At 38.7% G+C, this 12,904-nt stretch overlaps 1 protein-coding gene across 1 annotated transcript; it reads right to left on the bottom strand.

Annotated features, from left to right (window-relative positions):
* Positions 1-596: 596 nt before the first annotated feature.
* On the bottom strand, positions 597-8,676 carry CRP (C-reactive protein). The gene is given in 3 exon segments (XM_029226845.1): positions 597-634; positions 1,002-1,568; positions 8,613-8,676. Coding segments are annotated over 3 exon segments (669 nt in total).
* Positions 8,677-12,904: the final 4,228 nt, after the last annotated feature.

Here is a 12,904-nt window from a genome sequence, read left to right as displayed (position 1 = left end):
TCAGTAGTTGTGGCGCATGGGCTTAGTTGCTCTGCGGCATGTGAGATCTTCCTGGACCAGGGCTTGAACCCATGTCCCCTACATTGGCAGGTGGGTTCTTAACCACTGTGCCACCAGGGAAGCCCTATTCCTGTATTCTTTAGATAATTCAATAAAACACAGTAAATGGGGTGGGTGTTCCTATAAAGGGAAATGAAAATGTTGGCAGGACTACAGTTAGACACATGCAGTCTTTTAGGTGAAAAAAATTCGGCTCACTTTTTCTTAAACACTCATTAAAAGGCAATGGCTCTCAACCTCAGCTGAATGCTGGAATTACTTGGAGAGCTTTAAAAAACATTGATGCTTGGGTCCCACGCCCCCAAAATCAGATTTAATTGGCTTGGGGTGTGAACTGGTAATTCTAATGTGGAGAAATGTATAAGACCCTCTGATTGGCACTGTCCCATGGAAAAAGAGTGGTGAAAGGAGGGGGAAATACACTCCTCCCAGGGCACAAGAGCCCAGTGTGTAGGGCAGTAAAACATCAGAGCCAGAGACAAGGGAAATGTAAGGTGTAATCCCCAAAAGGCAACTTCAGGATTCACAAAAGGGCCTCAGGGCCATAGCTGTCGTTTGATGAACACCTCACCATGTGTTTTATTTTTTTATTTTTTATAAATTTATTTATTTATTTGTTGGTTTGCTTTGGCTGCATTTGGTCTTTGTTGCTGCGCATGGGCTTTCTCTAGTGGCGAGAAAGGGCTACTCTTCGTTGCGGTGCACGGGCTTCTCACTGTGGTGGCTTCTCTTGTTGAGGAGCACAGGCTTTAGGCACGTGGGCTTCAGTAGTTTTGGCACGCGGGCTCAGTAGTTGTGGCACATGGGCTCAGTAGTTGTGGCTCACGGGCTGAGTTGCTCCGCAGCATGTGGGATCTTCCCGGACCAGGGCTCGAACCCATGTCCCCTGCACTGGCAGGTGGATACTTAACCACTGCGCCACCAGGGAAGTCCCTCACCATGTGTTTTATACTTCAGTGCCCACCAGTCCAGGACATTAGGACTGAAGGTCCCACCAGCATAGACAGTGCTAATCTCTTCTGGTGATAACACATAGTCCCACATGTTCACATCTCCAATGTCTCCCACCAGAGGCTGGTTTTTATCAAAGCCCCCAGCAAATGCATCCTGCTCCTGCCCCAGGACGATGCTTGCCTCTGTCCCCAAAGAGTATTCCCTCTTCATACTCCTCCTCACCATGGGCTTCCCATCCACCCAGAGCTCTGTAATGCCTGAGGTAGACTCCCAGGTCACACAGAAGTGCATTGGTGCAGAACTCTCAGGAGGCTTGAAAAAGACATCAGCTCCACTCACGGATACACTGTATACAACAGTCTTTCCCTTGAAGAGGAGGATCTCATTATATTGTTAACTTGTGGCATAAGAGAAGAGGCTATAGTCGTGGGTCAGATCGGTATAGACATGCAGGCACACAGTCAAGGCCTTAAGTGGCTTTGTTAGCTGTGCAGTCAGCGTCACAACGGAATTATCCGACTCTTTGGGGAACACAAAGACCTTTGTGTGCATATCTGTAGCGTAAAAAAACAGAGAGGGGAAATGTCAGCTGCAGAGTTTTTCTAAAAAACAAAACTCAACTGAGTAAATTTAAGATCTAATTGTCGTTATTCAATGACTCATGAAATGGGCAGCATCCCGTCTAGCAGATAGAAAGGAACTTTGAAGAGCTGTACAAAATGAAAGACTTTTATAGACAGAAGAGGGTGGGAAGAGGAAGTTCCTAGAAAAGAGTGGATTATTTCAGGCAAGGTCACCTTCCTCTAGGGAAAGAAAGGGGTCTTATCGGGTGAATTACCTCATTAGAGAGGCCAGGTAATTCCACACTGACAGCTTAAAAGTCACATTCCTGGGAGAGGTGAAACTGCAATTAGGTTAGGTATTGCATCTTGACTTGCTAACATGGGACTTGACACAAGTGACTCCATTTTAGGTCAGTTGTCTCTTTTTTTAAACGATTCCCCCCTTTTGATCAACCTGAGGTATCTCCAGCTGGTGTGCAGGACCAGAAGCCAAATGGAGTCTTCTTTGACTGTGAGATGTGTACCTAAGGTTCAAGTCCCTGGATTTTGGCTGCCATTTGGGTAGTGAGGAGGACCATGGGTCCCTTCCAAAGAGATTCAAGGGCAGTCTTTGTTCTTAGTGATTCCAAGTCAGGATGGGAGAAAATTGAAACATTCATTTGCAGATTCATAGCCAAATTCTTAAGGAAAATAGAAGAATTCAGCACCCAGTCCAATTTGCAGATATATAACAAAACCTCAAGGACAATCAACAGGATTAGATTTTAATATCTACAAAGGTGCACACATAACTTTTCTCTCTAAAATCACCCCATTTTTAAAAATCAAAGATAACCACAGTGAAACTAATTTATTTGCATTAAACTTGGCCTGATTATTTACATAAATGCAGCAAGAATAGTGATTGACCATATAAGCTCTTTGGAAGACTGCTCCATTGGAACCTTGTAAGTAAAGTACCAAGCCAATTTTTCCAAGGGGCTTTACTGACTCCAGAAAGTCAACCTTAGTTCCTTAAAAGTGTCTGGTCATATCCAAGTCTATGCACATCTCCCTCAAATATGACATTTCTGTCAAAGCCTCAGTAGTATAACCAGTGTTTCCAATTGTATACTGTTACAAGGAGAACAGATTCTTATTGAATTTATGTAAATAACTAACTATGATGCCATGAAAAGAATATTTAAGAATTTTCAAATTTGGGAGAAATCAGGTAGAGAGAAAAAGTAAATGTTTCATCTTTGTTTACAAAGGTATACTTGGCCAAATTGCTTTAAGTCATAGATAGCTTAAGAAAAAAAGGTTTCCTGAAATCTGGAGAAAAAAATATTAAGAAAACTGCAATATTTCAAACAAAACAATTATAATCATCTTCCTTAATTCCTTCCATCCCGTGTAATTAACATTTGTTTGCTTGAATCCAGTTTTTCCATTAGCTCTGTAAATTTTTACTCAACTTAGTTTTATGATGTTAAAGCTACAAGAAACCTGCACTTGTCAAAGTCCTTTCCAAAAATCTTTTTGAGGACGAAGCACACTTGCAGAAACACTTTTGCAAAAGCATCTGAGTAAAAAAATAACTGTCTGGGGGCTTCCCTGGTGGCGCAGTGGTTGGGAGTCTGCCTGCCGATGCAGGGGACGCGGGTTCGTGCCCCGGTCCAGGAGGATCCCACATGCTGCAGAGAGGCTGGACCTGTGAGCCATGGCCGCTGGGCCTGCGCGTCCAGAGCCTGTACTCCACAACGGGAGAGGCCACAGCAGGGAGAGGCCCGCGTACCTCAAAAAATATATATATATATATAAAAAATAAAATAACTGTCTGTAAATGACAAAAAACTTTAAAATGCCCATTGTTAAAGATCTGTTGAGGGCTTCCCTGGTGGCGCAGTAGTTGAGAGTCGGCCTGGCGATGCAGGGGACACAGGTTCATGCCCCGGTCCGGGAAGATCCCACATGCCGCGGAGTGGCTGGGCCCGTGAGCCATGGCCGCTGGGCCTGCGCGTCTGGAGCCTGTGCTCCGCAACAGGAGAGGCCACAACAGTGAGAGACCCGCGTACCGCAAAAAAAAAAAAAAAAAAAGATCTGTTGAGAGCTCATTATAATGGAACTGACAAGGAAATTGGGTTATTTCTGTGACATACAATGTTTTAAGATAAGACTGGAATTATGACTGATAATCATTACACCAGGATATGTCAGATTTCTAGGAATTCTCAAAATTTTATAAAATTTATAGTATATGCAAATACAACATAAAGAAGGCTTAGTATTACTTCTTCTTTGACAATGCTTCCAATATAATTTAATATATCAAATAAGCCTAATTTGTTTAACATCTCCTTTTTATAAGGGGAGAGAACAAGTGTTTTGAGATTTTCCAGGGGTCCTCTGGAATATCTCAAAGTTACTTTGAGGTCAAAATGACTTCATTTAGAATTTGATTTGCAGGAAGTTTGTCAAAAATATTAAAAGATTGTAAAGTCCTTGTCAAATAGGATCATAGGTCATTGCAAAACAATACTTAGTTATACATTTAACCATAATGACAATTAAAGACTTCAAAGGCAAATACAGAAAGTTAAATAGTTGTAAAGGAAAATGTAGCTCTTTTAATAGAGAAGACTCAGCTTTCTTAACTAATCAAAAGACACGATAAGGAGAGCACAGGAGGGCTTCCCTGGTGGTGCAGTGGTTGAGAGTCCGCCTGCCGATGCAGGGGGCATGGGTTCGTGCCCCGGTCTGGGAAGATCCCACATGCCGCGGAGCGCCTAGGCAGCTGAGCCTGCGCGTCTGGAACCTGTGCTCTGCAAAAAAAAGATAGCACAGGAAGTTATTTTGACAAGACACAAAATCTTTGCTTTCTAGGCAAATTACTTGAGGTAAGAAAAAAAACTTTTACAAAACTTTTACAATCTCTTATCAAGAGCACACAAATAGTTCAATAAAACTTTATTGTTTTCACAGAGAGAAAAGCAGATTCTAATTTTATGCCTGCTTCCTTTTAATATTAAAATTTATTCACTCAATTAAATTCATTTCCATTTTAGCCAGTCTTGACCATGCATAAAACCCCTTACCAAAGATTCCTTTTCCACAAACCTTCTACAACTTTCTTCTTTACATTCATATTTTGTCCTGTGTTTTTTCCCTCTCCCATTCTGAAATAAGCAGTCTCTCTTTAGGACAAAATTACTTTATTTTCATTCAACAAAATGCTTTTTCATTCCTCATACCTTCTTTTACTGAAAACACACATCTTATTTTCTTTTCATATGGAGATATTCATCTCATTATTTCTGTTTTTAACCCTTAGAAAATTTAAGATTTAGTGAAATAAAGAAGTAAATAGTTGTGAACTGTCTTTTACTTTAGCATTTTGTGGCTTGGCAAATGTATAAATACTTTTTATTGTTTTTAGAAATATCTGCTTTTTCATAGTAAATTTCTCAGTGTGGCACAAAACATGTTTAATAGAACCAAACATATTTAGCTCCTCTGTAAAAGGAAGCCAAAAGTGGATAAACCTATGTTCAGTAATTAATGTTTCAGTATTTTATCTTATTTGGAAATGATCTAAATATTTAATGACTGTCCATAATTTAGTTTAACCTAGCAAAACTTTAAGGTGTTAGTTTACCAAAAAGATTTGGGGAAATGATTTTATTTTTCTTAAAAAAATTTTTTTTGGTATTTTTAAATTTTTTTATTTTTAAAAAATTTTTTGTGGGAAAACTATTTTAAAAGTTCACCTAAAAACTTTTTTCCCACTTACATCTATTTAATTCACTTGTTCTCAACAGTTTGTTTACTCATGAAAATTTCATCATACCAAGTTACTTCTCTTGCTGACAAATTTTGAAACAGAGATGACATGAACTTATTTGACTAGTAAACCCAGGTAGAATAAAAGTTGTATGTTTGCATTATTTTTAATGTTGGTAACTCTAAAGATATAACTCTGTAGACATTTTAATTAAACCAACAAGCTCAAATTATCATTAATATTCAATATTTTTCCAGATTGTGTGAACTTGAAAAGCATTTGGGTCAGTTTCTATTATATTACTGAAAATTTTAGAAACACTTTATTTAAGTGCCTAATTTTATTTAAGCCAATTAAATAGTGCTCTTTTACAGATTAATTTTTGGCAATATTATCCATAGGTAGAAAAATACCATACATCTACAACACAAATATATAGAGAGACACACATAAGTGACAGAGGCAAACAGAGATTTTATAGCTTTCATTTTAATATTACTGCCACTATACAGGTACAATAATACACAGCTCACTAGTTATAAAAAAGCTGGATTTAAGTTGTTATGGTAGATAGAATAAGTTAAGGTTACCTGCTCAGATGGCTAAAACTTTTTAATAATATTTGTTATTATTATTATATATAATATAATGTTATTTGAGAAGACACTTAAAAGATTATTGTACATTATAATATATATTATATAATATATAATATATTATATTATAATATATAATATAATGTTATTTGAGAAGACACTTAAAAGATTTTTCATTCACCTAAGTTTTAAATGACCTCTTCCTCTTTTGTTTTCCCCCTAATAAGAATTACCTCCCTGGAGTTTGTAGTTTAAAGAGATTGGCCTAGAAAATAATTCCTGGAGAAGACCAGGTAGGACATTTACACCTCAAAGGTACAGGGAAGGAATGCAAGTTCCTCTGAGAAGAACTTTGCTTCTTAAAGCCAGAATTTTTACAATATTTATTTGAGATAAATATGGGAAGTTTCAGGATTGGTAAAAAGAACAGGTGGGCTTTTAACTGTTTCTAGAGAAGATAAGGGCAATTGTTCTTAATTCCTCAAAGAATTGGGTTGCAGCCTAAAAAATACCAAGGGGCTAATCCTCCCATCTAGCCATATTATCTTCTGTTTGCTCTCCTTCCCTCCCAGGTACATAGTTTTATTTCTGGCAATATTGAACACCTCTTGGATGTGTCCAAGAGGTGTCCCCCAAAGAGGCTGCAAAAGATATTTTATTCCCCTCTCCACAGAGATCCAGGAGAGCTGGCTCCGATAAGAATTTTTACCTTTTGCTGGCTTCTGCCAGTTTTCCCAAGATCCCCTCTGCAAGCTCCGGTATCTATCAGAATTTGGCAAAGTTTTTAATTAATTTTAATTTAGTTTCCCTTTGGATGTTTAAGGGAATAACACAGCAGTTTACCAGAAAAATCCCTCAGAGTCTCATCAACTCTGGGAGGGGCCCATATGGGGCCCTCCACTGAAGGTAGACATGGGGTCTGTAAGGCCACTTTGGTTTACAGTAATGTAAAGACAATTCAGACAGAGGATCAGTAGACTCTGAGACTCAATTAAAGGAGCTAAAGAGGAATAGTAGGAATCACATCAGACTTTTGTATTAGGTACTTCTTGTATCTTTTTCATTAGCCTTTTGCAATGCATTTTTCAATGAAGCTAGTTTGGAATTTTGAAGCCTTTTGGAGACTTCTGCATGCTGATTAAAACTGGTATCTTATTCTATTTGTTTGATTTGGGAACCCTTACTTTCAGGTGCACTTCTTAAATAATCATATCTAATTGGAACATTCCCCATAATGGCCACTGTAATTCTAGATTGTTTTTAGTAAGGTTTAGCCATTTTTGTAGGTATTTATATCTTTTAGCAGTATAGTTCATAGACATAAAGTAAGCACGTGTGCTGGAAGGCAGCGTGCTCAACTCTTTTGAATTCAAGGATTCGCTTTTTTTTTTTTTTTTTTTTTTAGTTAAGACTTTGGGTCTCTCAGAGGCAAACTAATATCTAAGAGGGATGTGCCACTGGGTTGGGGATTGTGTGGTGTTTTACAGTGTACCTTCTAGCATGGAAATTTTCTTGAGGTTGTCAGGTAATCTAGTGTCAATATAAACTGTCCCATGACCAACTTATCCTAACACGGGAGTTTAGTTATGTGGTGAGCACTCTAACAGCTTTTAAGTGCCTTAGCCATGCTCACCAATTTTGTGGGTTTGTTTTTTTTTTTACTTCTATGAATCCCATTAGCAATAACCTTTATTTACTATACCCAGTCTAGCTTAAGTTGGACCCAGTATGATCTGAAACCCAGTCCAGTTTTTCAGCTAGTAACAGCCAGCAGTTCCCAATATGGAATTTGGGGGTTGGGGAAAGGACTGAATCAGCAGACCCCCAAGAACAGGGACTGCAGACTGGGGTTCCACACAACAGAGAACTCCAGACTGAGCCATCGGTCATTACCAACATGGAATCTGGGGACAGAACCAAGGGCTGTTTCCAATCAAATAGGGAACTGACTGGCAAGCCAATTAGATCAGGAGCTTGATGCAAAGAGAGCAGAGCTCAGAACATAGAGCAACTTACCCAGGGCCCTTCTGAAAAGGACAGAACTCCAAAAGGTCTGAGGGTACAATGCCCGTGTTTCTTGTTTTAGAAGATCTTGGAAGGGCTCTGTGGATTCCATCGCTGACACCAAATCTGCTAAATTAAGTCAGATTCAACTGAGTACATTTAAAGATCTAATTGGCTTTAATTCAATGATTCATGAAGCAGGCAGCCAGCCATCTAGCAGACAGAAAGGAATTTCAAAGAGCTGTACCCAATGAAAGGGGTAGGAAGAGGAAGTTTCTAATGAAGAGTAGATTATTTCAGGCAAGGTCACCTTTCTATGGGGGAAGGAAAGAGTCTTATCAGGTGGGTTACCTCTAGTCTTAACCAAGTAATTTCATATTGACTGGTGAAAGGTCACATTTTGGGGAGAGGCTGAAGCTGCAATTAGGTTAGGTATTAGGTCTTGGTTTGCTGACATGGGGCTTAACACAAGTGACTCCGTTTGGGGCCTGTTGTCTCTTTTCTAACCTTGTTAGGTCTCTCACTATGTATAGAGAGATTGGATTTAGAAACCACAGACTGCCCTCTTTCCCAGAACACAACCCCTCCCCCACTCTGACTATTTTCCCTAACTTGGCTTTGCATAGGTAGCCCTGATACAAGAGCCCAGCGCCCACCTGAAGCAGTGCCTACCTGTCTGGGAAAAAGCATTAGGGAGGCTAATGATGATCAGGAAACACAGTGACAGCTTCTCCATGTTCCCTCCCTGCAGTCACTGTGCCCAGAATCTAGGATATTCTCCTGGAAAGAGTAGCAGCGGCTGGGCTATCCGGGGCTTTGACGCCTGAAATCCCTCTGACTCAGGTCTTTTCCACTTTGACCTTATAAGTGCAATAGTCAGATTGTCTCAGCTGATGGTTAAATGATTTTCCAAAATCGCTCCTTGGAGCCATAAATCAAAGCTCTAAGAGCGAACAAACCAAGACAAATCACAAAACAAGAGATCAATATGGGTCATTTATTAGAGACTCCATGGTGCCTACTGGTGCTCCAACAGCTCTGTGTGGCAGTGCTTTGTGAATTAAAACAGTCACACCCTGTGAATCCATTCTGGAGAAATGTTGTTAAAAGTTTGGGGGTGAGGGAGACATTTTACTCACAAAGACAACCATAACACCCCTTAGGATAGTGAAAAATTAGAAAACTGGGGCATGTTTAAGGAAACTGGATACATCTACATCCACTAAATAGAATGGATAGTCCTTTAAACTATTGGTTGGTTGTGAATTTTATGCTACAACATGTAAAAATGCTTATAATAGTATAATATGGGAAAAAATAGCATAAATTTGTTTATACACTATTTTTTAAATGAAATAACTAGTTTAGAAAAAAATCTATTAGGGATACCCCCCAAAAAGTAAGTGTCCTTATCACGGTAATGAAATTATTGTATGAAGGATACTTTTCTCTCATTAACAACATTTCCATAATGTAGTTATATTGCTTATAAAATAAAGTGTGTGTGTGTGTGTGTGTGTGTGTGTGTGTGTAATTAAGAAGCAAGGAAAGAGAGAATAGAATAAAGATAAGTAGTCCTTGAAGCTCCAAAAGCTACTGTTTCGTTTTATGAATAGGACACCCAGTCTGTGGCTATTTGGCTTTAATCCCAAAACATTATAATTTCATGTAAAAAGAATCTTGAGCTTATTCATTATGAGTTTTCCCATTGACATTCAATGAGAAATTGATAATAGACATTATTTATTATTTGACTGGAAGAACTAACTGACATGCAGATAGCATATTCTAAACACACGAGAGAAAAGAACTATTGCAAATTATAGTATTGATACATTTCTGGAAAGGTTTGTTTTGTTAACTATATAATGGTATATAGTTAAATTTTCTTTTAAATTACCTTTCCCAAACTCTTTGCATCTTATTTTTTAAAAGACTGACTTAAAGTAATTGCTGCAAAATTTCTTCTCTTCTTACTGTAACCATTTACCCAATTAAAGATATATGCATAATTTGAACAGAACAAAATATATATAATAGGTAAAAGATTGGGACAAAGAAGGAAGGTGTTTTCCCAGTACCCAAACTGCCTTCTCATTAGCATTGGGCTCCCCAGGTAAGTCAAAAGAAGGCACCTACGAGTATGATGGGTGGACTCTTTGGAAATGTTATTGATTTCAAGGAGCCCATCACATTATCAGATCTATGTCCATAATGGATATTCTGAACACAGCTTAAAATTGAAAAAGGGAGAGAGGCAGAGAGACATAGAGATAGGGAGAGTGAGAGCTAAAGCAATAGAAAGAGAAGACAGAGAAAAAGGAAAAGAGAATTTGAAAGACCTTCCGGGTGAACCGTTTCACAAGCCACCCCTGGTTCCAGTAATCTGCCAAGACAGCACTGTAACCACTCATGCCATATGACAGAGTCTTGGGTGAACTTTACCAGAAGAGAGGTGTAATAGATCAGTTTGCCATGTGACGTTTTCCCTGCTCACATATGTTTGTTTGGGAGGCTTCTCCTCTCTTCCTTTTACAGTTCATGATGTCCCTGTAAAAATACTTAAATATTTCAGCTTTTCTAGACATCTTAGCACTTTGGTTTCTCCCTGATTTAAAGTCCCAGTAGATCAGAAAAACATTTCAATTGTAGAGACACCAAGTACTGACTGGGGATAAAGAAAAACATTGCAAGACAATGTTTGTTATCTTGTTATCACAGTGCAGTTTTAATGAATAAATAAGAGCATGGTACATATAGAGCTATCATTTTATTTAATCCTCAAGTACCTACAACTCTAGACTCCAGTGCCTAAAGAGCAAGTTTGATATGCTCTCACAGTTCAATCTGGAACCACTATAACATGGGGAAAAGAGGAAGCAACGGACATGTCGGTCAGAAACAACACATCCAGTCAGAGACAACAGTAGTCTTTTCAAAGCTATCACTCAGCCTAGAACAGTGGTTCTCCAGCCCCCACTGTTGGAGACTCGGCTGCACATTGTAATCAACTAAGGAGCTTTAAAAATACTGATGCCTGTATACCCAGACAAAACAATAATTCAAAAAGATACGTGCACCCCTATATTCATAGCAGCACTATTCACAGAAGCCAAAACATGGAAACAACCTAAATGTCCATCAACAGATGAATGGATGAAGAAGATGTGGTACGTATATACAATGGAATATTACTCAGCCATGAAAAAGAATGAAATAATGCCATTTGCAGCAACATGGATGCAACTAGAGATTATCATACTAAGCGAAGTAAGTCAGAAAGAGAAAGACAAATACCATATGATATCAGTTATATGTGGAATCTAAAATATGCCACAAATGAACCTATCTACAAAACAGAAACAGACTCAGACACAGAGAACACACTTGTGGTTGCCAAAGGAGAGGGAAGGACTGGAGATTTGGGATTACCAGATGTAAACTATTATATATAGGATGAATAAAGAACAAGGTCCTTCTGTATAGCACAGGGAACTATATTCAATATTCTGTGATAAACCATAATGGAAAATTATAATTAAAAAAAAGCATGTCTCTATGTGTGTAACTGAGTCACTTTGCTGTACAGGAGAGATTTGCATAACATTGTAAATCAACTATACTGCAATTAAAAAAAATTAAATTAAAAAAAAAATACTGATGCCTGGATCTCACGAGCAAAGAATCTGCTGTAATAATCTGGTGTGTGACCTGGAAAACTGGATTTTTAAAAGCTCCCCAAGTGATGATAATATTAGCATCTAAATTTGAGAATCATTGTCCTAAAGAATTTCTCATATGATTCCGTACCCTTGATGAATGCTTCCTAGAATATGAAATGATGTCTAAGGGCACACCTAACAGTGGAAAAGGTAGGGGCTTCCAAGTCAAAGAACTTCGATAGTGTGTCAAGGGCATAGCTTGCCTAATGTTATGTTGATGCCAAAGCTGAATAGGATTTTTATGTGCAATCCATTCTCCCAAACATAAAACAACAAAATGAAAAGTTGAGAGATTGCCAGTGCCCCTAAAAAGGTAGTTTACATGCTGGATATATGGCATCCTGGAATGGCTTCTCCATGAGAAAACATGCATGCATCTCCATACCCTCCCTACTCCACTAGGGGTGTAAGTACAGCCTATGAACTTTTACTGCATGCGGCAGTAGAAAACAGTGGTTAGAAGCATGGGGCTCTGTAGTCAGACTGCCTAGGTTCAATCCCAACTCTAGGCAAGTTAATTAACCCCTATGGACCTCAGTTTCCTCATCTGTAAAATGAGGACTATAAAATAGTACCTGCCTCATAGGTTGTCATTAAACAAATAAATATGCCTAAAGGACTTTAGAGCAGTGAGTGCATGGAATATGGTAAGAGCTCAGTATGTGTTTTTAAGGTGTTTTTAAGACTGTCTGTGATCTGCCCTGTGTGCTTAAGCAATTACCATCCTGGGAGTGGTGGTGGAAACTTACAAGATTACTTATCTGTGTGTATTAAAGGACATGGGGTAGAGGGATGAAACTGAATGAGTCTTCAGATAATGTACCAGAGGCAGGGGAAGGGGATAGATAACCTTACTCAAGATGTGCTAGATCTTTCTTTAAAGATCACCACCTGCCTTCAAGCTTATTGGGAGCCAGGCATGTCTTCCAGATAAGACATCTGAGCTGCCAGGAAGACACTAAAGTGATGGTTCTAAAAACATATTGGGCAAAAGAGCTTGTGAATTGCAGATTTCTGGGCTCTATAGCCAGAGACTCTAATCTGGTAGGTCTGAGGTCAATGAATCTACAATAAACACCTTAGGTGATGATGATGCTTGTATTAAGCAGCCCACAATTTAAGAATCACTGGACCAGGCAATCTAGGAAATTTGAGCTAGGAATCTGCATTTTCTGAAGAAGAAGCCTAGCAAGGCCACTTAATCCACTTTCTGTTACAGGAGAAATGAAAAGATGCATAGAT

The sequence above is a fragment of the Monodon monoceros genome, unplaced genomic scaffold (genome assembly GCF_005190385.1).
Source record: "Monodon monoceros isolate NGI ecotype Baffin Bay Population unplaced genomic scaffold, NGI_Narwhal_1 Super_Scaffold_18, whole genome shotgun sequence".
Taxonomy (NCBI): domain Eukaryota; kingdom Metazoa; phylum Chordata; class Mammalia; order Artiodactyla; family Monodontidae; genus Monodon; species Monodon monoceros.
This window is presented reverse-complemented; position numbering and strand designations above follow the sequence as displayed.